Source organism: Coregonus lavaretus (genome assembly GCF_964263955.1).
Source record: "Coregonus lavaretus genome assembly, chromosome: 1".
In the NCBI taxonomy this organism is placed as follows: Eukaryota; Metazoa; Chordata; class Actinopteri; order Salmoniformes; family Salmonidae; genus Coregonus; species Coregonus lavaretus.
The window spans coordinates 73001136-73028209 of NC_139988.1; the positions used below are offsets into that span (position 1 = coordinate 73001136).

Sequence of the window (27074 nt, forward strand, 5' to 3'; positions counted from 1 at the left end):
AGAGACAGAAAAACGCATGTCAAAAATGTTATAAATTGATTTGCATTTTAATGAGGGAAATAAGTATTTGACCCCCTCTCAATCAGAAAGATTTCTGGCTCCCAGGTGTCTTTTATACAGGTAACGAGCTGAGATTAGGAGCACACTCTTAAAGGGAGTACTCCTAATCTCAGCTTGTTCCCTGTATAAAAGACACCTGTCCACAGAAGCAATCAATCAATCAGATTCCAAACTCTACACCATGGCCAAGACCAAAAAGCTCTCCAAGGATGTCAGGGACAAGATTGTAGACCTACACAAGGCTGGAATGGGCTACAAGACCATCGCCAAGCAGCTTGGTGAGAAGGTGACAACAGTTGGTGCGATTATTCGCAAATGGAAGAAACACAAAAGAACTGTCAATCTCCCTCGGCCTGGGGCTCCATGCAAGATCTCACCTCGTGGAGTTGCAATGATCATGAGAACGGTGAGGAATCAGCCCAAATCTACACGGGAGGATCTTGTCAATGATCTCAAGGCAGCTGGGACCATAGTCACCAAGAAAACAATTGGTAACACACTACGCCATGAATGACTGAAATCCTGCAGCGCCCGCAAGGTCCCCCTGCTCAAGAAAGCACATATACATGCCCGTCTGAAGTTTGCCAATTAACATCTGAATGATTCAGAGGAGAACTGGGTGAAAGTGTTGTGGTCAGATGAGACCAAAATTTAGCTCTTTGGCATCAACTCAACTTGCCGTGTTTGGAGGAGGAGGAATGCTGCCTATGACCCCAAGAACACCATCCCCACCGTCAAACATGGAGGTGGAAACATTATGCTTTGGGGGTGTTTTTCTGCTAAGGGGACAGGACAACTTCACTGCATCAAAGGGACGATGGACGGGCCATGTACCGTCAAATCTTGGGTGAGAACCTCCTTCCCTCAGCCAGGGCATTGAAAATGGGTCGTGGATGGGTATTCCAGCATGACAATGACCCAAAACACACGGCCAAGGCAACAAAGGAGTGGCTCAAGAAGAAGCACATTAAGGTCCTGGAGTGGCCTAGCCAGTCTCCAGATCTTAATCCCATAGAAAATCTGTGGAGGGAGCTGAAGGTTGGAGTTGCCAAACGTCAGCCTCGAAACCTTAATGACTTGGAGAAGATCTGCAAAGAGGAGTGGGACAAAATCCCTCCTGAGATGTGTGCAAACCTGGTGGCCAACTACAAGAAACGTCTGACCTCTGTGATTGCCAACAAGGGTTTTGCCACCAAGTACTAAGTCGTGTTTTGCAGAGGGGTCAAATACTTATTTCCCTCATTAAAATGAAAAATCAATTTATAACATTTTTGACATGCGTTTTTCTGGATTTGTTTGTTGTTATTCTGTCTCTCACTGTTCAAATAAACCTACCATTAAAATGATAGACTGATCATTTCTTTGTCAGTGGGCAAACGTACAATATCAGCAGGGGATCAAATACTTTTTTCCCTCACTGTATTTCTCTTCTTAAAATCAGATTTGAAACCTAACCTTATGCCTAACCCTAACCTTAAATTGAGGTCATTTTTGTTTTCATAAATTTTAATGATACTGTAGCTCATTTTGACTTTGCTGCTTGCCCATCTAGTGGGAACCATCAATCTTGGGCAAGTGCTGGCTCAACTTCCTACTGCATCTTCTTGATTTAATGGCATCACGGCTAAAAGGTCAGCTTCACTTTCAAGTTCCAGGGAAAGCTTTCCCAACCCACATAAAAAAATAAAAATAAAAATATTTAAATACTGTAACAGTCTAGTATATTTTTGTTGTGACCCCAGACAAGCACACCTGATTCTACTTGCCAACTAATCATCAAGCCTTTGACAAGTTGAATCAAGTGTTTTATATTATTTTTTACTGTACTCTGATAACTTTTCAAAAGTTATCTGGGCTGTGACTTAATTTTTGTAATCTGATTACATCATCCCTGTTACATGTAATCCGTTACTACCCAACCCTGTTTGTTTATTGCTGTTGTTGTCACCTCCAGTGCATTGTCCTTCCTCCAGGAGCCAGACAGGATGTGATTGACAGCTGGGTCGATTTGAAGCGTGTCGCCACACACGTGAGGACCCGAAAGCATCCTAAAAGTGGGGTAGACAAAGATAATGCCTGATATAACATGTCCATGGCTAATCTGGACGCATACACCATAATGCTGACGCACAAACCATAATGATTGAAGACAAATAAAACAATTATAGTTTTACCTGACAGAGTGCTGCTGTCTGGTGTCCCAAAACTGTGAGAAGACAAATGTTATTAGACAGATGTTTTAAATAAATTGAATTGAATCACTTTGACTGGAAAATCGGCTTGCTTGCCACAAAGTTGATCTCCTAAAACAGGGGTATCAAACGAAATTCTTGGAGGGCCATGTGTCTACAGGTTATCACTCCTCCCTTGTACTTCATTGATCAATTAATGTCATTGTCAACGCTCTCACCTGGTTGCCTAGGTCTTCACTGAATACGAATTGAAAATAAATAACAAAGGCCAGCAGACACAAAGCCCTCCAGGAATCGACTTTGACACCCTTGTCCTAGAACAAATGTAAGAATGTGGTCTCTAGTTACTAGACCAGACTAGTGTTTACAAACCTCCACAAAACAAGCTTCTTAAGATTTTTGGATTTCTTTTTTTATACAGTAAACTGCAATTGTTACCTGTATGGTGTTGTCCCATCCCCCAGAAATGAATTCTCTCTCCATTTCTGGGTGAAAAGTCACTGCGAAAACCCGAAAACTATGTCCATCCATAACTGTTCTTGTGGAGCTGAAAATAAAATGGTGGAAAATAAATACTGGTCGAAACAACGACCTAAAGTGACTCAAAATTATTTTATTTTGTAAAGAAAGATCGGAGTTCCGACCTTCTCACATGTTTTGTATTTTTTTGACAGCACACAGGAATAGACAGATGAGAAGTGCTGAGACGGGATTTGTACTCACTTCGCTAGGGGTATATTTGGTCCGGGGTCAGGGGGGCTAAATGTTTTACTAAAATGTTTTATTTAAAATAATGATAAAATTGTCATAATGTTCCACATCAGGAAAAAACATGTATTGTAGAAAATGTAGTTTTCAGGGGTTACTACTGTTTTACCCACCTGGCCCTGCAGGTCATCAGTCTCTGGTGAGTGGAGAGGTCATACAGATGAATGGCTGAGTCAGACCCCCCTGTGGCTGCTTTCTCTCCAGAGGGAGAGACGGAGAGAGAGAGGGTCTGTCTCTGTCCACCTCCTCCCTCTCCACCTCCGGTCTCCCCCACCTCTCTCACCCCCCACAAACACTCTCCTCCCCACACATACCAGCTCCTCACAATGCCGCTGGCATCTCGAGGAAGAGACACAGGAGAGAAGGAGTTGGTAATTGTCCATTTCAATACAGAGGAGAATCCTTACATCTCCCATTGACATCAATACATGATTATGTGTTAGTGAGTGAAAACTCAAAGTTAGGATTAACCACACACAGTGCCTAGTGAAAGTACTCACACATTTGCCCAGTTTTCAAATTTTGCTGCTGTTAAGGAATTTAGCCTCAGCTGCAGCCCCACGCTAGGGAATACTGTGTGTGTGCTGAAACTGAAAGCTAGATTGTGTCACTGGCGGTCGGGAGGGAACTTCATGCAGAGCTAACAATTAATGGCTGGGTTTGTCTGTGGTCTGGGATCCAGGAGACCCAAAGCACGAAACATACTGTACATGAAATAGATCATTTAATAGTTTGCTGCAAAAATTATTGCTAGCAATAAAAAATGAAAAACAACACACATAATCCAGATGTTTTATTTATTTATTAAGAAATATCAGAACGATGTCAGAGACTGGAATTAAATCAAATCAAATTGTATTTGTCACATAGACCTTACAGTGAAATGCTTACTTACAAGCCCTTAACCAACAATGCAGCTAAGAAAAATAAGTGTTTTGAAAAATAGATAAGTAAAAAATTAAACGGACAAATAATTAAAGAGCAGCAGTAAAATAACAGTAGTGAGGCTATATACAGGGGGTACCGGTACAGAGTCAATGTGTGGGGGCACTGGTTCAAATCAAATCAAATCAAATGTTATTGGCCACATGCGCCGAATACAACAGGTGCAGACATTACAGTGAAATGCTTACTTACAGCCCTTAACCAACAGTGCATTTATTTTTAATAAAAAAAAGTAGAATAAAAGAACAAAAAAGTGTTGAGAAAAAAAGAGCAGAAGTCAAATAAAATAACAGTAGGGAGGCTATATATACAGGGGGGTACCGGTGCAGAGTCAATGTGCGGGGGCACCGGCTAGTTGAGGTAGTTGAAGTAATATGTACATGTGGGTAGAGTTAGTTAGTCAAGGTAATTTAGGTAATATGTACAGTTGAAGTCGGAAGTTTACATACACTTAGGTTGGAGTCATTAAAACTCAATTTTCAACCACTCCACAAATTTCTTGTTAACAAACTATAGTTTTGGCAAGTCGGTTAGGACATCTACTTTGTGCATGACACAAGTAATTTTTTCAACAATTGTTTACAGACAGATTATTTCACTAAAACATAAACACCATGGGACCCCGCAGCCGTCATACGCTCAGGAAGGAGACGCGTTCAGTCTCCTAGAGATGAACGTACTTTGGTGCGAAAAGTGCAAATCAATCTCAGAACAACAGCAAAGGACCTTGTGAAGATGCTGGAGGAAACAGGTACAAAATTATCTATATCCACAGTAAAACGAGTCCTATATTGACATAACCAGAAACGCCTCTCAGCAAGGAAGAAGCCACTGCTCCAAAACCGCCATAAAAAAGACAGACTACGGTTTGCAACTGCACATGGGGACAAATATTGTACTTTTTGGAGAAATGTCCTCTGGTCTGATGAAAAAAAAATAGAACTGTTTGGCCATAATGACCGTTGTTATGTTTGGAGGAAAAAGGGGGATAATTGCCAGCCGAAGACCACCATCCCAACCGTGAAGCACCGGGGTGGCAGCATCATGCTGTGGGGGTGCTTTGCTGCAGGAGGGACTGGTGCACTTCACAAAATAGATGGCATCATGAGGAAGGAAAATTATGTGGATATATTGAAGCAACATCTCAAGACATCAGTCAGGAAGTTAAAGCTTGGTCGCAAATGGGTCTTCCAAATGGACAATGACCCCAAGCATACTTCCAAAGTTGTGGCAAAATGGCTTAAGGACAACAAAGTCAAGGTATGGGAGTGGCCATCACAAAGCCCTTAACCTCCATCCTATAGAAAATGTGTGGGCAGAACTGAAAAAGCGTGTACGAGCAAGGAGGCCTACAAACCTGACTCAGTTACACCAGCTCTGTCAGGAGGAATGGGCCAAAATTCACCCAATTTATTGTGTGAAGCTTGTGGAAGGCAAGCCGAAACGTTTGACCCAAGTTAAACAATTTAAAGGCAATGCTAACAAATACTAATTGAGTGTATGTAAACTTCTGACCCACTGGGAATGTGATGAAAGAAATAAAAGCTGAAATAAATCATTCTCTCTACTATTATTCTGACATTTCACATTCTTAAAATAAAGTGGTGATCCTAACTTACCTAAGACAGGGACTTTTTACTAGGATTAAATGTCAGGAATTGTGAAAAACTTAGTTTAAATGTATTTGGCTAAGGTGTATGTAAACTTCCGACTTCAACTGTACATATAGGTAGAGTTAAAATAAACAGAGACTTGCAGCAGCGTAAAAGAGGGGGTGGGGGGGAGGACAATGCAAATAGTCCTGGTAGCCATTTGATTAGCTGTTCAGGAGTCTTATGGCTTGGCGGTAGAAGCTGTTAAGAAGTATTTTGGACCTAGACTTGGTGCTCCGGTACCTCTTGCCGTGCGGTAGCAGAGAGAACAGCCTATGAGTAGGGTGGCTGGAGTCTTTGACAATTTTTAGGGCCTTCCTCTAACACTGCCTGGTATAGAGGTCCTGGATGGCAGGAAGCTTGGCCCCAGTGATGTACTTGGCCGTACGCACTACCATCTGTAGTGCCTTGCGGTCGGAGGCTGAGCAGTTGCCATATACAAATATATATACAAATATATACATAAATATACACTGCTCAAAAAAATAAAGGGAACACTTAAACAACACAATGTAACTCCAAGTTAATCACACTTCTGTGAAATCAAACTGTCCACTTAGGAAGCAACACTGATTGACAATAAATGTCACATGCTGTTGTGCAAATGGAATAGACAACAGGTGGAAATTATAGGGAATTAGCAAGACACCCCCAATAAAGAAGTGGTTCTGCAGGTGGTGACCACAGACCACTTCTCAGTTCCTGGCTGATGTTTTGGTCACTTTTGAATGCTGGCGGTGCTTTCACTCTAGTGGTAGCATGAGACGGAGTCTACAACCCACACAAGTGGCTCAGGTAGTGCAGCTCATCCAGGATGGCACATCAATGCGAGCTGTGGCAAGAAGGTTTGCTGTGTCTGTCAGCGTAGTGTCCAGAGCATGGAGGCGCTACCAGGAGACAGGCCAGTACATCAGGAGACGTGGAGGAGGCCGTAGGAGGGCAATAACCCAGCAGCAGGACCGCTACCTCCGCCTTTGTGCAAGGAGGAGCAGGAGGAGCACTGCCAGAGCAAAATGACCTCCAGCAGGCCACAAATGTGCATGTGTCTGCTCAAACGGTCAGAAACAGACTCCATGAGGGTGGTATGAGGGCCCGACGTCCACAGGTTGGGGTTGTGCTTACAGCCCAACACCATGCAGGACGTTTGGCATTTGCCAGAGAGCACCAAGATTGGCAAATTCGCCACTGGCGCCCTGTGCTCTTCACAGATGAAAGCAGGTTCACACTGGGCACATGTGACAGACGTGACAGAGTCTGGAGACGCCTTGGAGAACGTTCTGCTGCCTGCAACATCCTCCAGCATGACCGGTTTGGCGGTGGTTCAGTCATGGTGTGGGGTGGAATTTCTTTAGGGGGCCGCACAGCCCTCCATGTGCTCGCCAGAGGTAGCCTGACTGCCATTAGGTACCGAGATGAGATCCTCAGACCCCTTGTGAGACCATATGCTGGTGCGGTTGGCCCTGGGTTCCTCCTAATGCAAGACAATGCTAGACCTCACGTGGCTGGAGTGTGTCCACCAACGCCACGTTGCACCACAGACTGTCCAGGAGTTGGCGGGTGCTTTAGTCCAGGTCTGGGAGGAGATCCCTCAGGAGACCATCCGCCACCTCATCAGGAGCATGCCCAGGCGTTGTAGGGAGGTCATACAGGCACGTGGAGGCCACACACACTACTGAGCCTCATTTTGACTTGTTTTAAGGACATTACATCAAAGTTGGATCAGCCTGTAGTGTGGTTTTCCACATTAATTTTGAGGGTGACTCCAAATCCAGACCTCCATGGGTTGATAAATTTGATTTCCATTGATAATTTTTGTGTGATTTTGTTGTCAGCACATTCAACTATGTAAAGAAAAAAGTATTTAATAAGATTATTTCATTCATTCAGATCTAGGATATGTTGTTTAAGTCTCCTGAGTGGCGCAGTGGTCTAAGGCACTGCATCGCAGTGCTAGCTGTGCCACTAGAGATCCTGGTTCGAATCCAGGCTCTGTCGCAGCCGGCCGCGACCGGGAGACTCATGGGCAGCGCACAATTGGCCTAGCGTTGTCCAGGGTAGGGGAGGGAATGGCCGGCAGGGATGTAGCTCAGTTGATAGAGCATGGCGTTTGCAACGCCAGGGTTGTGGGTTCGATTCCCACGGGGGACCAGTATGAAAAAAATATATATATATATATGTATTCACTAACTGTAAGTCGCTCTGGATAAGAGCGTCTGCTAAATGACTAAAATGTAAATGTAAGTGTTCCCTTTATTTTTTTGAGCAGTGTATATATATTATACATATAATACTGTCTATAATGGTGTGTATAGACAGTATGGACAGTATATGTACAACAGTAGTAATATAGGATGATAGAATACAGTATATGCAGTTTATTCGGAAAGTATTCAGACCCATTGACTTTTTCCACATTTTGTTACGTTACAGCCTGATTCAAAATTAATTAAATAGTTTTTTTCCCTCATCAATCTACACACAATACCCCATAATGACAATGCAAAAACAGGTTTTTAGAATTTCTTTGCTCATTTATGACAAATTAAAAATGGAAATATCACATTTACATAAGTATTCAAACCCTTTACTCAGTACTTTGTTGAAGCACCTTTGGCAGCGATTACAGCCTCGAGTCTTCTTGGGTATGGCGCTACAAGCTTGGCACACCTGTATTTTGGGAGTTTCTCCCATTCTTCTCTGCAGATCCTCTCAAGCTCTGTCAGGTTGGATGGGGAGCGGTACTGCACAGCTATTTTCAGGTCTCTCCAGAGATCTTCGATCGGGTTCAAGTCCGGGCTCTGGCTGGGCCACTCAAGGACATTCAGAGACCCGAAGCCACTCCTGCATTCTTGGCTGTGTTAGGTTCGAGGTCCTGAGCGCTCTGTAGCAGGTTTTCATCAAGAATCTCTCTCTGCTTTGCTCCGTTCATCTTTGCCTCGATCCTGACTAGTCTCCCAGTCCCAGCCGCTTAAAAACAGCCCCATGATGCTGCCACTACAATGCTTCACCGTAGGGATGGTGCCAGGTTTCCTCCAGACGTGACGCTTGGCATTCAGGCCAAAGAGTTCAATCTTGGTTTCATCAGACCAGAGAATCTTGTTTCTCAAGGTCTGAGAGTCTTTAGGTGCCTTTTGGCAAACTCCAAGCGGGCTGTCATGTGTCTTTTACTGAGGACTGGATTCCGTCTGGCCACTCTACCATAAAGGCCTGATTGGTGGAGTGCTGCAGAGATGGTTGTCCTCCTGGAAGGTTCTCCCATCTCCACAGAGGGACTCAAGAGCTCTGTCAGAGTGACCATCGGGTTCTTGGTCACCTCCCTGACCAAGGCCCTTCTCCCCCGATTGCTCAGTTTGGCTGGCAGCCAGCTCTAGGAAGAGTCTTGGTGGTTCCAAACTTCTTCCATTTAAGAATGATGGAGGCCACTGTGTTCTTGGAGACCTTAAATGTTGCAGACATTTTTTGGTACCCTTCCCCAGATTTGTGCCTCGACACAATCCTGTCTCGGACCTCTAATGACAATTCCTTTGACCTCATGGCTTGGTATTTGCTCTGACATGCACTGTCAACTGTGGGACCTTATATATATATATATTTTTTCACCTTTATTTAACCAGGTAAGCCAGTTGAGAACAGGTTCTCATTTACAACTGCGACCTGGCCAAGATAAAGCAAAGTAGTGCAATAAAAACAACACAGAGTTACATATGGGGTAAAAAACATAAAGTCAGAAATACAACAGAAAAGATATATACAGTGTGTGCAAATGTAGCAAGTTATGGAGGTAAGGCAATAAATAGGCTATAGTGCAGAATAATTACAATAGTATTAACACTGGAATGCTAGATGTGCAAGAGATTATGTGCAAATAGAGATACTGGGGTGCAAAAGAGCAAAATAAATAACAATATAGGGATGAGGTAGTTGGGTGGGCGAATTTCAGATGGGCTGTGTACAGGTGCAGTGATCGGTAAGGTGCTCTGACAACTGATGCTTAAAGTTATTGAGGGAGATAAGAGTCTCCAGCTTCAGAGATTTTTGCAATTCGTTCCAGTCATTGGCAGCAGAGAACTGGAAGGAATGGCGGCCAAAGGAGGTGTTGGCTTTGGGAATGACCAGTGAGATATACCTGCTGGAGCGCAGACTACGGGTGGGTGCTGCTATGGTGACCAATGAGCTAAGATAAGGCGGGGATTTGCCTAGCAGTGATTTATAGATGGCCTGGAGCCAGTGGGTTTGACGACGAACATGTAGTGAGGACCAGCCAACAAGAGCGTACAGGTCACAGTGGTGGGTAGTGTATGGGGCTTTGGATACAAAACGGATGGCACTGTGATAGACTACATCCAATTTGCTGAGTAGAGTGTTGGAGGCTATTTTGTAAATGACATCGCCGAAGTCAAGGATCGGTAGGATAGTCAGTTTTACGAGGGCATGTTTGGCAGCATGAGTGAAGGAGGCTTTGTTGCGAAATAGGAAGCCGATTCTAGATTTAACTTTGGATTGGAGATTCTTTATGTGAGTCTGGAAGTTGAGTTTACAGTCTAACCAGACACCTAGGTATTTGTATTTGTCCACATACTCTAGGTCAGACCCGTCGAGAGTGGTGATTCTAGTCGGGTGGGCGGGTGCCAGCAGCGTTCGATTGAAAAGCATGCATTTAGTTTTACTAGTGTTTAAGAGCAGTTGGAGGCTACTGAAGGATTGTTGTATGGCATTGAAGCTCGTTTGGAGGTTTGTTAACACAGTGTCCAATGAAGGGCCAGATGTATACAAAATGGTGTCGTCTGCGTAGAGGTGGATCTGAGAGTCACCAGCAGCAAGAGCGACATCATTGATATACACGGAGAAAAGTGTCGGCCCAAGAATTGAACCCTGTGGCACCCCCATAGAGACTGCCATAGGTCCAGACAACAGGCCCTCCGATTTGACACACTGAACTCTATCTGAGAAGTAGTTGGTGAACCAGGCGAGGCAGTCATTTGAGAAACCAAGGCTATTTAGTCTGCCAATAAGAATGCGGTGGTTGACAGAGTTGAAAGCCTTGGCCAGGTCGATGAAGACGGCTGCACAGTACTGTCTATTATCAATCGCGGTTATAATATCGTTTAGGACCTTGAGCGTGGCTGAAGTGCACCCGTGACCAGCTCGGAAACCGGATTGCATAGCGGAGAAGGTACGGTGGTATTCGAAATGGTCGATGAACTGTTTGTTAACTTGGCTTTCAAATACTTTCGAAAGGCAGGGCAGGATGGATATAGGTCTGTAGCAGTTTGGATCTAGAGTGTCACCCCCTTTGAAGAGGGGGATTACCGCGGCAGCTTTCCAATCTCTGGGGATCTCAGACGTTATGAAAGAGAGGTTGAACAGACTAGTAATAGGAGTTGCGACAATTTCGGCGGCTAGTTTTAGAAAGAAAGGGTCCAGATTGTCTAGCCCAGCTGATTTGTAGGGGTCCAGATTTTGCAGCGCTTTCAAAACATCAGCTGTCTGAATTTGTGTGAAGGAGAAGCGGGGGAGGCATGGGCAAGTTGCAGCAGAGGGTGCAGAGTTGGTGGCCGGGTTAGTGGTAGCCAGATGGAAAGCATGGCCAGCTGTAGCAAAATGCTTGTTGAAATTCTCGATTATTGTAGATTTATCGGTGGTGATAGTGTTTCCTAGCCTCAGTGCAGTGGGCAGCTGGGAGGAAGTGCTCTTATTCTCCATGGACTTTACAGTGTCCCAAAACTTTTTGGAGTTAGTGCTACAGGATGCAAATTTCTGTTTGAAAAAGTTAGCCTTTGCTTTCCTGACTGCTTGTGTATATTGGTTCCTAACTTCCCTGAAAAGTTGCATATCGCGGGGGCTATTTGATGCTAATGCTGTACGCCACAGGATGTTTTTGTGCTGGTCAAGGGCAGTCAAGTCTGAGGAGAACCAGGGGCTATATCGGTTCTTAGTTCTGTATTTTTTGAATGGGGCATGTTTATTTAAGATTGAGAGGAAATTACTTTTAAGGAACAACCAGGCATCTTCTACTGACGGAATGAGATCTATATCCATCCAGGATACCTGGGCCAGGTCAATTAGGAAGGCCTCCTCGCTAAAGTGTTTTAGGGAGTGTTTGACAGTGATGAGGGGTGGTCGTTTGACCGCGGACCCGTTATGGACGCAGGCAATAAGGCAGTGATCGCTGAGATCCTGGTTGAAGACAGCCGAGGTGTATTTAGAGGGTATGTTAGTCAGGATGATATCTATGAGGGTACCCATGTTTACGGATTTAGGGTTGTACCTGGTAGGTTCGTTGATAATTTGCGTGAGGTTGAGGGCATCTAGCTTGGACTGTAGGATGGCTGGGGTATTAAGCATATCCCAATTTAGGTCACCAAGCAGTACAAACTCTGAGGATAAATGGGGGGCAATCAATTCACATATGGTGTCCAGGGCACAGCTGGGGGCTGAGGGGGGTCTGTAGCAAGCGGCAACAGTGAGAGACTTATTTCTGGAAAGGTGGATTTTTAGAAGTAGAAGCTCAAACTGTTTGGGCACAGACCTGGATAGTATGATAGAGCTCTGCAGGCTATCTCTACAGTAGATTGCAACTCCACCCCCTTTGGCAGTTCTATCTAGACGGAAAATGTTATAGTTGGGGATGGAAATTTCAGAATTTTTGGTGGCCTTCCTGAGCCAGGATTCAGACACTGCTAGAACATCAGGGTTGGCAGAGTGTGCTAACGCAGTGAATAACTCAAACTTAGGAAGTAGACTTCTGATATTTATGTGTAAGAAACCAAGACTTTTGCGATTACAGAAGTCATCAAATGATAGCGCCTGGGGAGTAGGAGTGATACTGAGGGCTGCAGGGCCTGGGTTAGCCTCTACATCACCAGAGGAACAGAGGAGGACTAGAATAAGGATACGGCTAAAGGCTTTAAGAACTGGTCTTCTAGTGCGTTGGGTACATAGAATAAAGGGGGCAGATTTCCGGGTGTTATAAAAAAGATTCAGGGCATTATGTACAGACAAGGATATGGAAGGATATGAGTAAAGTGGAGGTAAACCTAAGCGTTGGGTAACAATGAAAGAGAGACATCAATTGAGTCGGTCTCCGCGTGTATAGGGGGAGGAGCAAAGGAGCTATCTAAGGCAGGTTTAGCTAGGCTGGGGGGTCTACAGTGATATAGTACAATTAGAAATAACCGAAACAACAATAAACTAACCATGTTTGGGCTGAGGCTAAACATAAACAGGATGTAGTACCGTAAAAAGGAACAGTCCAGCAGATATCAGCTGTATAGCTGAGTTATCATAAGGTCCGGTGGTGAAGCACTAGTGAGTAAGAGGCCACGGCTAGCGTGTGCTAGCGGGCCAGGGCTAGCAGATGGATGGAATCTTCGTGGTTAACGTCGTAACCACATCAGACGATTTCGTTGGCAGACCAGTCGTGTAGGATCGGCGGGGCTCCGTGTCAACACTAGGTGGTCCCGTCCGGTTGACAGAGAGGTAGATAGCCGGGAGATGGGCCTAGCTCAGGATGATTAGCCAGACCACAGCGTCCGTTTTGTTGTAGCTAGCTGGTAGCGATGAATCCGGAGTTAAAGGTCCAGTGATTCAGTGATTCCGGCGGAAAAACTGATATGTTCTGGGTCAATAACACGCTGTGCAGACTGGCCGAATATCCGGTGATCAATGTCCAGTGATTAAAATTAATCCCGCAGAAAAAAAATCCAATGTTCTGGGTGAAACACCGCTAGCTGTGGCTAATAGCAAGTAGCTAGTTAGCTGGCTAGCTAGTTTCAACTGGAGATTCTAGATTCTAGATAAAGCTAAGTCAATAATATAATCCGTTCCACATTGAGTGAGGCGGGTTGCAGGAAAGTATATCTTGTAGAAGGATGGGGTATTTACAGGCTATTTACAGACATACGATAAAAACACAACTGCACTACTACGCCATCTTGGAATGATAAGTGTGTGCCTTTCCAAATCATGTCCAATCAATTGAATTTACCACAGGTGGACTCCAATCAAGTTGTAGAAACATCTCAAGGATGATCAATGGAAATAGGATGCACCTGAGCTCAATTTCGAGTCTCATAGCAAAGGGTCTGAAAACGTATGTAAATAGTATTATTTTTAATACATTTGCAAACATTTATAAAAACCTGTTTTCGCTTTGTCATTATGGGGTATTGTGTGTAGATTGATGAGGAATTGTTTTTATTTAATCAATTTTAGAATAAGGCTGTAATGTAACAAAATGTGGAAAAGGGGAAGGGGTCTGAATACTTTCCGAATGCACTGTACATATAAAGTGGGTGCATTCTCTTAGGTGCAGGGTAGTGTAACGGGTGGTAGACGACTAGAAGAGTGACTAAGGTTCAGGGCAGGGTACTGGGTGGAGTCCAGCTAGTGGTGACTGTTTAACAGTCTAATGGCCTGGAGATAGAAGCTGTTTCTCAGTCTCTTGGTCCCAGTTTTGATGCACCTGTACTGTCTCCGTCTTATAGATGATAGCGGGGTGAACAGGCTGTGGCTGGGTGGCTGAGGTCCTTGATGATCTTCTTGGCCTTCCTGTGACACCGGGTGCTGTCGATGTCCTGGAGGGCAGGCAGTGTGACCGCACCCCCCTCTGGAGAGCCCTGCGGTTGAGGACGGTGCAATTGCCATACCAGGCGGTGAGACAGCCCGACAGGATGCTCTCAATGGTGCATCTGTAGAAGTTTGTGAGGGTCTTCGTGGCAAAGACACATTTCTCAGAGGCGACGTGTAGCACAGGAGATGTGTTGATATAATTTCTATAGTGTTTTCCTCAAATATCCAGCTACAATAAATGCGGCCTCAGGATATGCGGTTTCCAGTTTGCACATAGTCCAGTAAAGTTCCTTGACAGCAGTCGCGGTGTTTGCTTCGGGGGAATATACACGGCAGTGACGATGACCGAAGAAAATTATCTTGGGAGGTAATCCGGTCGGCATTTGATGGTGAGGTATTCCAGATCGGGGGAACAAAAGTAATTAAGTTCCTGTATGTTACCACAATCACACCATGAGTTGCTCATCATGAAACAAACCCCTCCACCTTTCTTTTTCCCTGAGAGTTCTTTCTTCCTGTCTGCGCAATGGCCGGAGAACCGCGCTTGCTGAATGGACAGGGACAATATACAGTTGAAGTCGGAAGTTTACATACACCTTAGCCAACTACATTTAAACTCAGTTTTTAATTCCTGACATTTAATCCTAGTAGAAATTCCCTGTTTTAGGTCAGTTAGAATCACCACTTTATTTTAAGAATGTGAAATGTCAGAATAATAGTAGAGAGAATGATTTATTTTCGCTTTTATTTCTTTCATCACATTCCCAGTGGGTCAGAAGTTTACATACACTCAATTAGTATTTGGTAGCATTGCCTTTAAATAGTTTAACTTGGTTCAAACATTTCGGGTAGCCTTCCACAAGCTTCCCACAATAAGTTGGGTGAAATTTTGCCCATTCCTCCTGACAGAGCTGGTGTAACTGAGTCAGGTTTGTAGGCCTCCTTGCTCGCACACGCTTTTTCAGTTATGCCCACAAATGTTAGGATTGAGGTCAGGGCTTTGTGATGGCCACTCCAATACATTTACATTTTAGTCATTTAGCAGACGCTCTTATCCAGAGCGACTTACAGGAGCAATTAGGGATAAGTGCCTTGCTCAAGGACCTAGTCGGCTCGGGGATTAGAACCAGTGACCTTTCGGTTACTGGCACAACGCTCTTAACCACTAAGCTACCTGCCGCCCAATACCTTGACTTTGTTGTCCTTAAGCCATTCTGCCACAACTTTGGAAGTATGCTTGGGGTCATTGTCCATTTGGAAGACCCATTTGCGACCAAGCTTTAACTTCCTGACTGATGTCTTGAGATGTTGCTTCAATATATCCACGTAATTTTCCTACCTCATGATGCCATCTATTTTGTGAAGTGCACCAGTCCCTCCTGTAGCAAAGCACCCCCACAGCATGATGCTGCCACCCCTGTGCTTCACGGTTGGGATGGTGTTCTTCGGCTTGCAAGCAACCCCCTTTTTCCTCCAAACATAACGATGGTCATTATGGCCAAACAGTTCTATTTTTGTTTAATCAGACCAGAGGACATTTCTCCAAAAACTACGATCTTTGTCCCCATGTGCAGTTGCAAACCGTAGTCTGCTTTTTTTATGGCGTTTTTGGAGCAGTGGCTTCTTCCTTGCTGAGCGGTCTTGGCTGATTTCTTTTGATTTTCCCATGATGTCAAGCAAAGAGGCACTGAGTTTGAAGGTAGGCCTTGAAATACATCCACAGGTACACCTCCAATTGACTAAAATGATGTCAATTAGCCTATCAGAAGCTTCTAAAGCCATTACATCATTTTCTGGAATTTTCCAAGCTGTTTAAAGGCACAGTCAACTTAGTGTATGTAAACTTCTGACCCACTGGAATTGTGATACAGTGAATTATAAGTGAAATAATCTGTCTGTAAACAATTGTTGGAAAAATGACTTGTGTCATGTACAAAGTAGACGTCCTAACCGACTTGCAAAAACTATAGTTTGTTAACAAGAAATTTGTGGAGTGGTTGAAAAACAAGTTTTAATGACTCCAACCTAAGTGTATGTAAACTTCCGACTTTAACTGTATCTGGAGAGAGCCATGATTCCGTAAAAACAAGAGTATGTTACAGTCCCTGATGTCTCTCTGGAAGGAGATTATCGCCCTGAGCTTGTCTATTTTATTGTCCAGGGACTGAACGTTAGCGAGTAATATACTCGGAAGTGGTGGATGGTATGCATGCCACCTCAGTCTGACTAGGGCCTCACTCCTTCTCCCTCTTCTCCGGCATCTGTGTTTTGGTGCAGACCCAGTGATGAATAGAGCTGCCTCAGGAAGTTCAAACAAAGGATTCAGGTCAGGGAAGTCGAATTTCTGCTGAAATTTCTGGTGAGTGACTGCCTCTCTTCCCAGACTTGTTGATGAAGGGTCCAGTACCACCTAGGTGATCCGGTCGTACGTGGAGTTTTGAAACCGGGCTAAACAATGCTGCGTAGATGCTAGCCAGGTTGGCTACTCGCCGAGGCGAGCTAGCTATTACTAGCTATTCCTCCCTCCCCACAGTAGAGTTTCTGGGGTACCTCTCTTGTTTAGTATATGTAGCGTTAAGTCGCTTGGTTATTCTAAACGGACCGTGCTGCAGTCAAAGAGGCTAGCTAGCCTAGCTTAGACTAAAAAGCCTCCTGGCTAACGTCGGCTAGCATGCTTAACTTCCAGCAAGGGAATCTTTACTAGCTCCCCCCCGTTATTATGGCACCCCATTCCTATTTTCAGGAGTGAGTGGAGGAAGTGGGTTTTACGTGCACCTCTGATGAGGAAGCAGCACCCAAGCACTTGGCTGGGATAATCCCCTCCCCAAAAACATTACTGTGACAACAGTGCCCCCACGTTTGGTTATGGTACAAATGGGGTACTACGTCAGCCATTGCCAGTGCCCCCTGCGTCCGTAAAGGGGCCGGGCTTCATTCAGGCTATACAGTCTCACGGAAACACAACGTATGTTGGAAGCTTGTTCATATTAATGCTACCCCCTCTGTTACTTCGTGTTCCACAGGGTTTAAGGAGTATATCAATCTCCCCAGGGTGAGAGTAATAAGTAGGGTCTCTGTCCACAAGGGGGCGTCCTTCCCACATAGGTGGTTCATTACTGGTATTCATTGCTGATTCCTGCCTGTAGCTCACTAGTCCCTATTAGGTGTCCAGTGATACAGGCTACAAACAACCTAGCGTGTGACCAAAACACTGTAAATAGCTAAAAATGAATCTTTCAGCCCTTCACTCACAGTGCGCTCAGCCCCGTTGCTGCAAGAGAGGAGGGATATCTTGCGCAGCAACAACAGTGCCAGTGCTGAAAGATTCATTTGATGGGATTTGTACTTATTTGTGTGATTAGCTACCAGCTATGAGGGAAAATGTCAGAAATACTTAGAAAATAGCTACGGCAGCATTTATTTTTGCTATAAATCACAACTTGCACATGCTCATACTTTACTTTTTCAGTTTGCGCACATACATTTTTAGGCTCATATGCGAGTAAAATGGTTGCACTGTAGAGCCCTATGTCTGTCCCATTCCCAGCTAGGTTACAAGGCGCTTTGTCGCCAGTACCTATGACAGGTCGGCAGGGTAACCTCTATGATAACGTTTTTTCCATGGGTCTATATTTAATGCGTGCGGTCCAGCGCTTGGTGCCAGCCGGTTACCGGAACGCATCTTCCTGCCTAAACCGAGTGAGGCTTGTTGTGACAACAGTACCCCCAAGTGGCACTGCCAATCTGGGTACGTCACTGATCGCCGGAGCCTGTGTACCCAGAGTGGGCCGGGCACATAAACACCGTTTTTTTTCAACCAAGTTCCACAGTGTTCACGGGTGTCAAACATGTTGCGTCTCCCGCATGCGAGTTCGGTGAAAGGTGTCCCTTCTCCACATTCAGACACAATATTTTCAAGAGTGGTGGAAATGGAAGAAGAATCTCTCCCAGTCTACAAGGTGGCGTCCCGCCCCTACAGGTGGCACTTCACGGGAGTCTTGCTGTCTGCTCTGACCAATGGCTTGCATGCGCAGTGTCGCCCTGGATCATGCTAACAGTGAAGTCAGGGTACAGGCTACTATTTGTTGTGCGTCCCCCACGCTTCTGCAGCATCATCATGTCGACTGTTCCCGAGGCCTCAGCGCCCGTTTTGAGGGAGGAAATATCCTCCCGTCTCCAGAAGCAGGTAATCCGAGTGGTTCCTATGTCGAAGATCCGGGACGGCTGGTACAGCCGGTATTTCCTGGTTACGAAAAGGGACGGGACTTTGTGTCCCATTCAGAGTCAAACTCAGAATGCACACGAGCCACCAGCTATTACAGCTGCTTCGGGTGTTCCTGTCAGGCCTACGGGCCATGGCCCATTGGTGGGACCCTCTGCTATTGTCAAGGGGCAGATAGCCTTGGTTTGCCTTTTAGGTGGGGACCTGTGGCAACTCCTGTTGCACGGCGACTTGGTGTCCCAGGCACACAGGCATGTTTGGCTTGCGAGGCTGGAGATTTGGTTCCTATGGGCCTGGCCCCTGAGAGGGCCAATCTGATGGCTAGAGCTTTACCTCCGAATGTTATTGCTACCATTCAGTCTGCAAGGGCGAGAGGGCTGTATGCGTTTAAGTGGCAAATGTTTGAGCTGTGGTGCCAAGATAAAGGGCTGGTTCCTTTTCAGAGCTCTGTGAGGGACATCCTTATGTTCCTACAGGAGCTTTTTAAGCATTCTCCACTTTAAAAGTGCACATAGCCGCTATCTCAGTGTGCCATGTGGGAATTGACGGAGCCTCACTGGGGGCTCACCACCTGTTGGTGCGGTTCCTGAAAGGTTACGTCATCTCAGACCGGTCTCTAAACCTACTGCGCCAGCATGGGACTTGGCGCTGGTTTTGGAGGCACTCTGGAGTCTGGATCTGAAGATCCGCTTCTACAAAACCTCCAAAACCAGCTTTGAGCCTCTGGAGTCAGTGGATCTGAAGATCCTCTTCTACAAAACCTCCCTGCTCATGGCTTTGGCCTTGGCTAAACGTATCCGTACAACCTTCCTATACTCAGTTTGCCCCGGGAGACTCTAAGGTGACGTTACGTCCAAATGCAGCCTTCGCCTCGAAAGTCATGGCTATGTCCTACAGGTCGTTAGCTTTTTAACTATTTTCCTTTTGACCTCCTCCGTTTGCTTCTGAAAAACAACAGCGGTTACATGAGGTCCAGTGACAGCTTTACGCACGTACATTGAAATAAGCTTTTTGTCTGTTTTGCTAATCCAGTTAGCGGCAGGGCGCTCTCTAAGCAGCGTCTCTCCCACTGGATTGTGGAGGCTATCTCCCTGACATATATCAGCAAGGGACAAGGGTTACCTAGCGGTGTACGCGCCAACTGCACCAGGGGTCTAGCAGCATCTAAGGCATTGTTTAAAGGGTTGACTACAGGAGATATTTATGCTGCAGCGAGTTGGGCATCACCACACACTTTTGTGAGGTTTTATCGCTTGGATGTCACTTCTCCCCGTGTAGCCCACAGCGTGCTTATTATGGCTGGGACCGGGGAAAGTCACTACACAGAGCGCAGTGTGCGCAATACCCAGACAGTCGCATCTGGCGGGGTCAGATCTGGGTGGTCTGCCATGGGCCATTTCATTTAGTATCTGTTGGGGTCGGCTTGGGGCGTGATTATATTTCCCCGTAGTATATTGTACTGAAGTTGACCAACTGAAAGGGAACATAACATTATGACTATAACTACTGTTCCCTGAAGGAGGGAAATGAGGTACAACACCTGTTTGCCCCCCCCCCCCACCCGTTCCTGGGCTCGGTGAAGAGCGGTATTAAATTGAAGGAATGAATCTGAACCTAACGCTTATCACCTGTGGAAGGCGGGACTTCCAACGAGGCATGGATTTCATTGGCCTTGTCAGGCGTGATTGTACACTGAGTATACAAAACATTAAGAACACCTGCTCTTTCCATTACATAGACTGACCAGGTGATTCCAGATGAAAGCTATGATGCCTTATTGATGTCACTTGTTAAATCCACTTCCATCAGTGTAGATGAAAGGGAGGAGACAGGTTAAAGAAGGATTTTTATGCCTTGAGACAATTGAGACATGGATTGTGTATGTGTGCCATTCAGAGGGTGAATGGGCAAGACAAAATATTGAAGTGCCTTTGAATGGGGTATGGTAGTAGGTGCCAGGCGCACTGGTTTGTGTCAAGAACTGCAACGCTGCTGGGTTTTTCATGCTCAACAGTTTCCCAAGTGTATCAAGAATGGTCCACCACCCAAAGGACATCCAGCTAACTTGACACAACAGTGGGAAGCATTGGAGTCAATATGAGCCAGCATCCCTGTGGAACGCTTTCGACACCTTGTAGAGTTCACGCCCCGACGAATTGAGGCTATTCTGAGGGAAAAAGGGGGGGTGTTCCTAATGTTTGGTATACACAGTGTACAGTGGGGAAAAAAAGTATTTAGTCAGCCACCAATTGTGCAAGTTCTCCCACTTAAAAAGATGAGAGAGGCCTGTAATTTTCATCATAGGTACACATCAACTATGGCAGACAAAATGAGAAAAAAAAATTCCTGAAAATCACATTGTAGGATTTTTAATGAATTTATTTGCAAATTATGGTGGAAAATAAGTATTTGGTCAATAACAAAAGTTTCTCAATACTTTGTTATACCCCCTTTGTTGGCAATGACACAGGTCAAACGTTTTCTGTAAGTCTTGACAGCTCTTTGGTCTTGGCCATAGTGGAGTTTGGAGTGTGACTGTTTGAGGTTGTGGACAGGTGTCTTTTATACTGATAACAAGTTCAAACAGGTGCCATTAATACAGGTAACGAGTGGAGGACAGAGGAGCCTCTTAAAGAAGAAGTTACAGGTCTGTGAGAGCCAGAAATCTTGCTTGTTTGTAGGTGACCAAATACTTATTTTCCACCATAATTTGCAAATAAATTCATTAAAAATCCTACAATGTGATTTTCTGGATTTCTTTTTCTCAATTTGTCTGTCATAGTTGACGTGTACCTATGATGAAAATTACAGGCCTCTCTCATCTTTTCAAGTGGGAGAACTTGCACAATTGGTGACTGACTAAATACTTTTTTCTCCCACTGTATATCCTTCAACCAAAGTCGCGAGAGTGAGACTCCCCATAGTATGTTGTACCTCGTTTCCCTCCTTCGGGGAACAGTAGTTATAGTCATAACGTTACGTTATAGGAACAGCGAACTCCGGTCCTTGAAAATTACATTAGTTCAATCAGAAGCATTTAGAGTTGCAATAGGAGTTGAAATCAGAGCATTTTGACTAAGTCTGCGTGGAACAAAAACAGACTTGTTATTGTGCATAGAATTAGAATGACTACAACATACATTCCCATTCAAGGTTAGTGGCAGTGTTGGGGAGTAGTGAACTACATGTAGTTCAACTAGTAATTTAACTAATTGAATTAGTAAATTAAATTAGTAATTTATTCCATGTGGCTCAGTTGGTATAGCATGACACTTGCTATGCCAGGATTGTGGGTTCTATTCCCACGGGGAACCAGTACAAAAAATATGAAAATGTATGCTCTGGATAAGAGCGTCTGCTAAATGACTAAAATGTGGTAGTTGAACTATAAAATATATATATAATACGCAACATGCAACAATTTCAAAGGTTTTACTGAGTTACAGTTCATATAAGATAATCAGTCAATTGAAATAAATTCATTAGGCCCTAATCTATGGATTTCACATGACTGGGAATACAGATATGCATCTGTTGGTCACAGATACCTTAAAAAAAGAAAAGTAGGGGCGTGGATCAGAAAACCAGTCAGTATCTGGTGTGACCACCATTTGCCTCATGCAGCGCGACACATCTCCTTCACATAGTTGATCAGAATGTTGATTGTGGCCTGTGGAATGTTGTCCCACTCCTCTTCAATGGCTGTGCGAAGTTGCTGGATATTGGCGGGAGCTGGAACACGCTTTCGTATACGTCGATCCAGAGTATCCCAAACATGCTCAATGGGTGACATGTCTGGTGAGTATGCAGGCCATGGAAGAACTGGGACATTTTCAGCTTCCAGGAATTGTGTACAGATCCTTGCAACATGGGGCCGTGCATTATCATGCTGAAACATGAGGTGATGGCGGCGGATGAATGGCACGACAATGGGCCTCAGGATCTCGTCACGGTATCTCTGTGCATTCAAATTGCCATCAATAAAATGCAATTGTGTTCATTGTCCGTAGCTTATGCCTGCCCATACCTTAACCCTTACGCCACCATGAAGCACTGTGTTCACAACGTTGACATCAGCAAACCGCTCACCCACACTACGCTATACACGCTGTCTGCCATCTGCCCGGTACAGTTGAAACCGGGATTCATCCATGAAGAACACACTTATCCAGCGTGCCAGTGGCCATCGAAGGTGAGCATTTGCCCACTGAAGTCAGATACGATGCCGAACTGCAGTCAGGTCAAGATCCTGGTGAGGACGACGAGCACGCAGATGAGCTCCCCTTAGACGGTTTCTGACAGTTTTTGCAGAAATTCTTAGGTTGTGCAAACCCACAGTTTCATCAGCTGTCCGAGTGGCTGGTCCCAGACGATCCCGCAGGTGAAGAAGCCGGATGTGGAGGTTGGAAAATACTGCCAAATTCTCTAAAACAACGTTGGAGGCAGCTTATGGTAAAGAAATGAACATTCAATTCTTTGCAACAGCTTGTGGACATTCCTGCAGTCAGCATGCCAATTGCACTCTCTCTCAAAACTTGAGACATCTGTGGCATTGTGTTGTGTGACAAAACTGCACATTTTAGAGTGGCCTTTTATTGTCCCCACACGCTTAGAAAAAAAGGTGCTATCTAGAACCTAAAATGGTTATTCGGCTAGGAAAACCCTTTGAATAACCCTTTTTTGGTTCCAAGTAGAACCCTTTTTGATTCCAGGTAGAACATTTTTGGGTTCCACAGAGGGTTCTACATGAAACCCAAAAGGCTTCTACGTGGAACCAAAAAGGGTTCTCCCTGGATGTCACGTCCTGGCCTACAGAACTCTAGCTAGTTTGGTCAGGGTGTGAATATTCTAGATTTGTATTTCTATGTTGGCCGGTGTGGTTCCCAATCAGAGGCAGCTGTCGTCGTTGTCTCTGATTGGGAATCATACTTAGGCAGCCTTTTGGCACTGTCTAGTTGTGGGTTCTTGTTCCGTGTAAGGTTTGTTGTGTTGTACCTTTGGACTTCACGTTTCGTTTCCTTTGTTGTTTTGTCGTGTGTTTATCGTTAATAAACATGTACGCATATCACGCTGCGCCCTGGTCCGACCCTTCTTTAAACGAACGTGACAATGGAACCAAAAATAGTTATCCTATGAGGACAGCCGACCCTTCTTTAGACGAACGTGACAGAAGAACCCACCAAACGAGGACCAAGCAGCGTGCCCAGGAGCAGCAGACACCCTGGACACAGGTGGAGGAGCAGAGAGTATGGACTTGGCGGGATATAAGAGAGGATCTGGCAAGGCAGACGGAGGCCCTGAAAGGGATCAGGGTGGAGAAGGAGAGACAGACCCAATAATTTTTTTTGGGGGGGCTAAAAGGGTGGTCGGGGAGCGACAGAGAGGAGCCCCGACCACTGCACTCGTGGGGGCTCAAGGAGGAGTCCTCACTGGAGGAGGACGGGCGCGGAGTGTAAAGGACGGAGACAGTCATAGACCTCCAGCGCCGGTTCCCAATCCAGTACACCCCGTACCTGCTCCCCGCACCAAGCCAGTGGTGCGTGTTCCCAGTCCGGCCCGGCCTGTTCCTTCTCCTCGCACCAACCCAGTGGTGCGTGTTCCAGTCCGGCCCGGCTTGTTCCTGCTCCTCGCACCAAGCCGGTGGTGCGCGTCGCCAGTCCGGCCCGGCCTGTTCCTGCTCCTCGCACCAAGCCAGTGGGGCGCGTCGCCAGTCCGGCACGGCCCGTGCCCGTTCCACCGGTGCCTGGTCCGGCACCGGTCAGCGGCTCCACTCTGGAGCCAGAGCAGTCCGCTCCACCGGTGCCTGATCCAGCTCCGGTCAGCGGCTCCACTCTGGAGCCAGAGCAGTCCGCTCCACCGATGCCTGATCCAGATCCGGTCGGTTGCTCCACTCCGGAGCCAGAGCGGTCTGCTCCACCGGTGCCCAGTCCAGCTCCGGTCAGCAGCTCCACTCCGGAGCCAGAGCAGTCCGCCCCACCGGTGCCCAAGCCCGCTCCGGGCAGCGGATCCACTCCGGAGCCGGAGCCGCCACCGAGGCTGGAAGCCCACCCGGACCCTCCCCTATTCAGTCAGGTTTGTGCGGCCGGAGTCCGCACCTTTGGGGGGGGGGGGGGGGTACTGTCACGTCCTGGCCTACAGAACTATAGCTAGTTTGGTCAGGGTGTGAATATTCTAGATTTGTATTTCTATGTTGGCCGGTGTGGTTCCCAATCAGAGGCAGCTGTCGCTCGTTGTCTCTGATTGGGAATCATACTTAGGCAGCCTTTTGGAACTGTCTAGTTGTGGGTTCTTGTTCCGTGTAAGGTTTGTTGTGTTGTACCTTTGGACTTCACGTTTCGTTTCCTTTGTTGTTTTGTCGTGTGTTTATCGTTAATAAACATGTACGCATATCACGCTGCGCCTTGGTCCGACCCTTCTTTAAACGAACGTGACACTGGAACCAAAAATTGTTATCCTATGAGGACAGCCGAAGAACCCTTTTGGAACCCTTTTTTCTAAGAGTGCAGCACAAGGTACACATGTGTAATGATCATGCTGTTTAATCAGCTTCTTGATATGCCACACCTGTCAGGTGGATGGATAATCTTGACAAAGGAGAAATGTTCACTAACAGGGTTCTAAACAAATGTGTGCCAAACATTTGAGAAATATTTTTTTGGTGCGTTTGCAACATTTCTGGGATCTTTTATTTCACCTCATGAAACATGGGACCAACACTTTACATGTTGCGTTTATATTTTAGTTCAGTGTAAATTCAAATCTAGGTAGTGTTTTCAGTAGTTAATTACTTTTTTTGCCATGTAGTGGTATAGCTAACTACTGGAACTACATACTACTCTTTTTTTGCAAAGAATAAAATATAGGCAATAATTTCCTTTATTTTTTGGCATCAGACCTAATAGGCTAAATTACACACGATCTTAACATACAGTATGACCCCAAAGTGATCTGTTCTTGCAATTTGTAATTTATGACATTTCAGATTTACATATGATAATTTTTTCACGAAATAGTTTGGATGTAGTGAACTACTTTTTCAAAGTAACTTTAGTATACTATATTTTTCTTAAGGGTAGCTTTAGGGTAGCTTAGCTTCTTCTAATGTGAAGTAATTGGTAGCTTGGTAAAATATATTTTCAGAGTAGCTTCCCCAACATTACATTTACATTATCCAGAGCAACTTACTGTTAGTGAGTGCATACATTTTTCATACTGGCCCCCCATGGGAAACGAACCCACAACCCTGGCGTTGCAAGCACCATGCTCTACCAACTGAGCTACAGGGGACTGGTGAATGGTGGAACAGCAAAGCCGGATGCCAAGACGACCCGGATGTCATATCCTCACATATCTTTGCTTAGAATAATAACACGAGTAACCTGCTTAATTGCTTACACATAACTTTAAAAAGTCTGAAGTAAACAAGTGTTTTCCATCACCATGTGCCTCAAATCATACAGGATACAGTATTGTCAGAGGCCCTAGGAACTCGTGATAATTCAATCTTCTACTGGCTCAAACTGCGGAACATCACTGTACCAGAAACATGACAAAGTAGCAGAACTCTCACTGTTCTCATTGTTCAACTGAAAGTTGTATCAGCTTCATATCAACCAACGTTTGTAATGATGCATGTACACATAATTGAGAATGTCTAACTTGAGATTGAAGAAATATGATTTAGTACTATGCCCTTGCATCTAAGATGTTTATTACTTAGACCACACCATGGCCTAACATCTTCTCTCTCCTGCCAAGTCAACTTATTATAAATTACAGGTCGACAATGGCAGCCATTAAGAGTGTACCCTTGAGTGCACTTAATTGTCTTGGTCTGAGGGGCTTCTACCATTTTAGTCATTGTATTTCTATGAGTTTGTGGCCCTTTAGGTCTAGTTATGTTTGTTCAGGAGAGGAGCCCTCAGAGAGGGCTAACATGCATCACTCACGGCCAGGTCCACCCACTGACTTGAATTGGAATGTCCATTCTAGTAATTATATCTCTATGGGACTAAGATGTATTACTCACAGGTAGCCAGCAGGAGACAACGTGACTGGGAGCTCAGAGTGAATCGTAGTGCAGTGACTGGTAGAGAGGACAGAATGCTGCTGCTGTCCCTTAGTGTCTGTAGAAAATTCCTATTGTCCATACTGTAGAGCTGAAAAAGACAGATGGAGTGAAATGAATTCAGGCGTCCCAAGGACAGATCTATAAGGACGGATCTATAATTTATCATTCTCCTACACGTCAATTGGTCGGCCACATATCAACGGGTTGTGTTCATTAGGCATGAAAAATATAAATATATTCTGAAATGGGGAGATACAATCTGCACTTGTCCAAGAAGAAACACGTTTTCGATGTCTGGTGCAAAGCGTTTTGTTACAGTGTGCCTAATGAACATAAACCCAGAAAAGGTGTTCAAGTCCGATACCTTGATGGTTCCGTCACTCAGACCAACAGCCAACAGAGTCCCTTCATTGTTGAACTGGCACGTCATCACCTCACTCCCACACTCCCTGAGAGATGGACAGAGAGATGGAGGAGGAGAAGGCCTTCACACCTCTGGATATTTGTCAATTGTCAGTGCATATACAGTGAGGGAAAAAAGTATTTGATCCCCTGCTGATTTTGTACGTTTGCCCACTGACAAAGATATGATC

General features: G+C 45.3%; 1 protein-coding gene across 1 annotated transcript in view; it reads right to left on the bottom strand.

The window, feature by feature from the left end:
* Nucleotides 1-27074, bottom strand: part of LOC311137183 (uncharacterized protein) — a 58699-nt gene that overhangs the window by 3008 nt on the left and 28617 nt on the right. The window contains exons 3-8 of the mRNA XM_084171539.1: nt 26846-26930; nt 26440-26569; nt 3134-3359; nt 2691-2799; nt 2235-2266; nt 2009-2108 (exon numbers count right to left, since the gene is read on the bottom strand). Of these exons, the coding sequence (XP_084027665.1) occupies nt 2009-2108; nt 2235-2266; nt 2691-2799; nt 3134-3359; nt 26440-26569; nt 26846-26930 (682 nt within the window). The remainder of the gene's footprint in view (nt 1-2008; nt 2109-2234; nt 2267-2690; nt 2800-3133; nt 3360-26439; nt 26570-26845; nt 26931-27074) is intronic.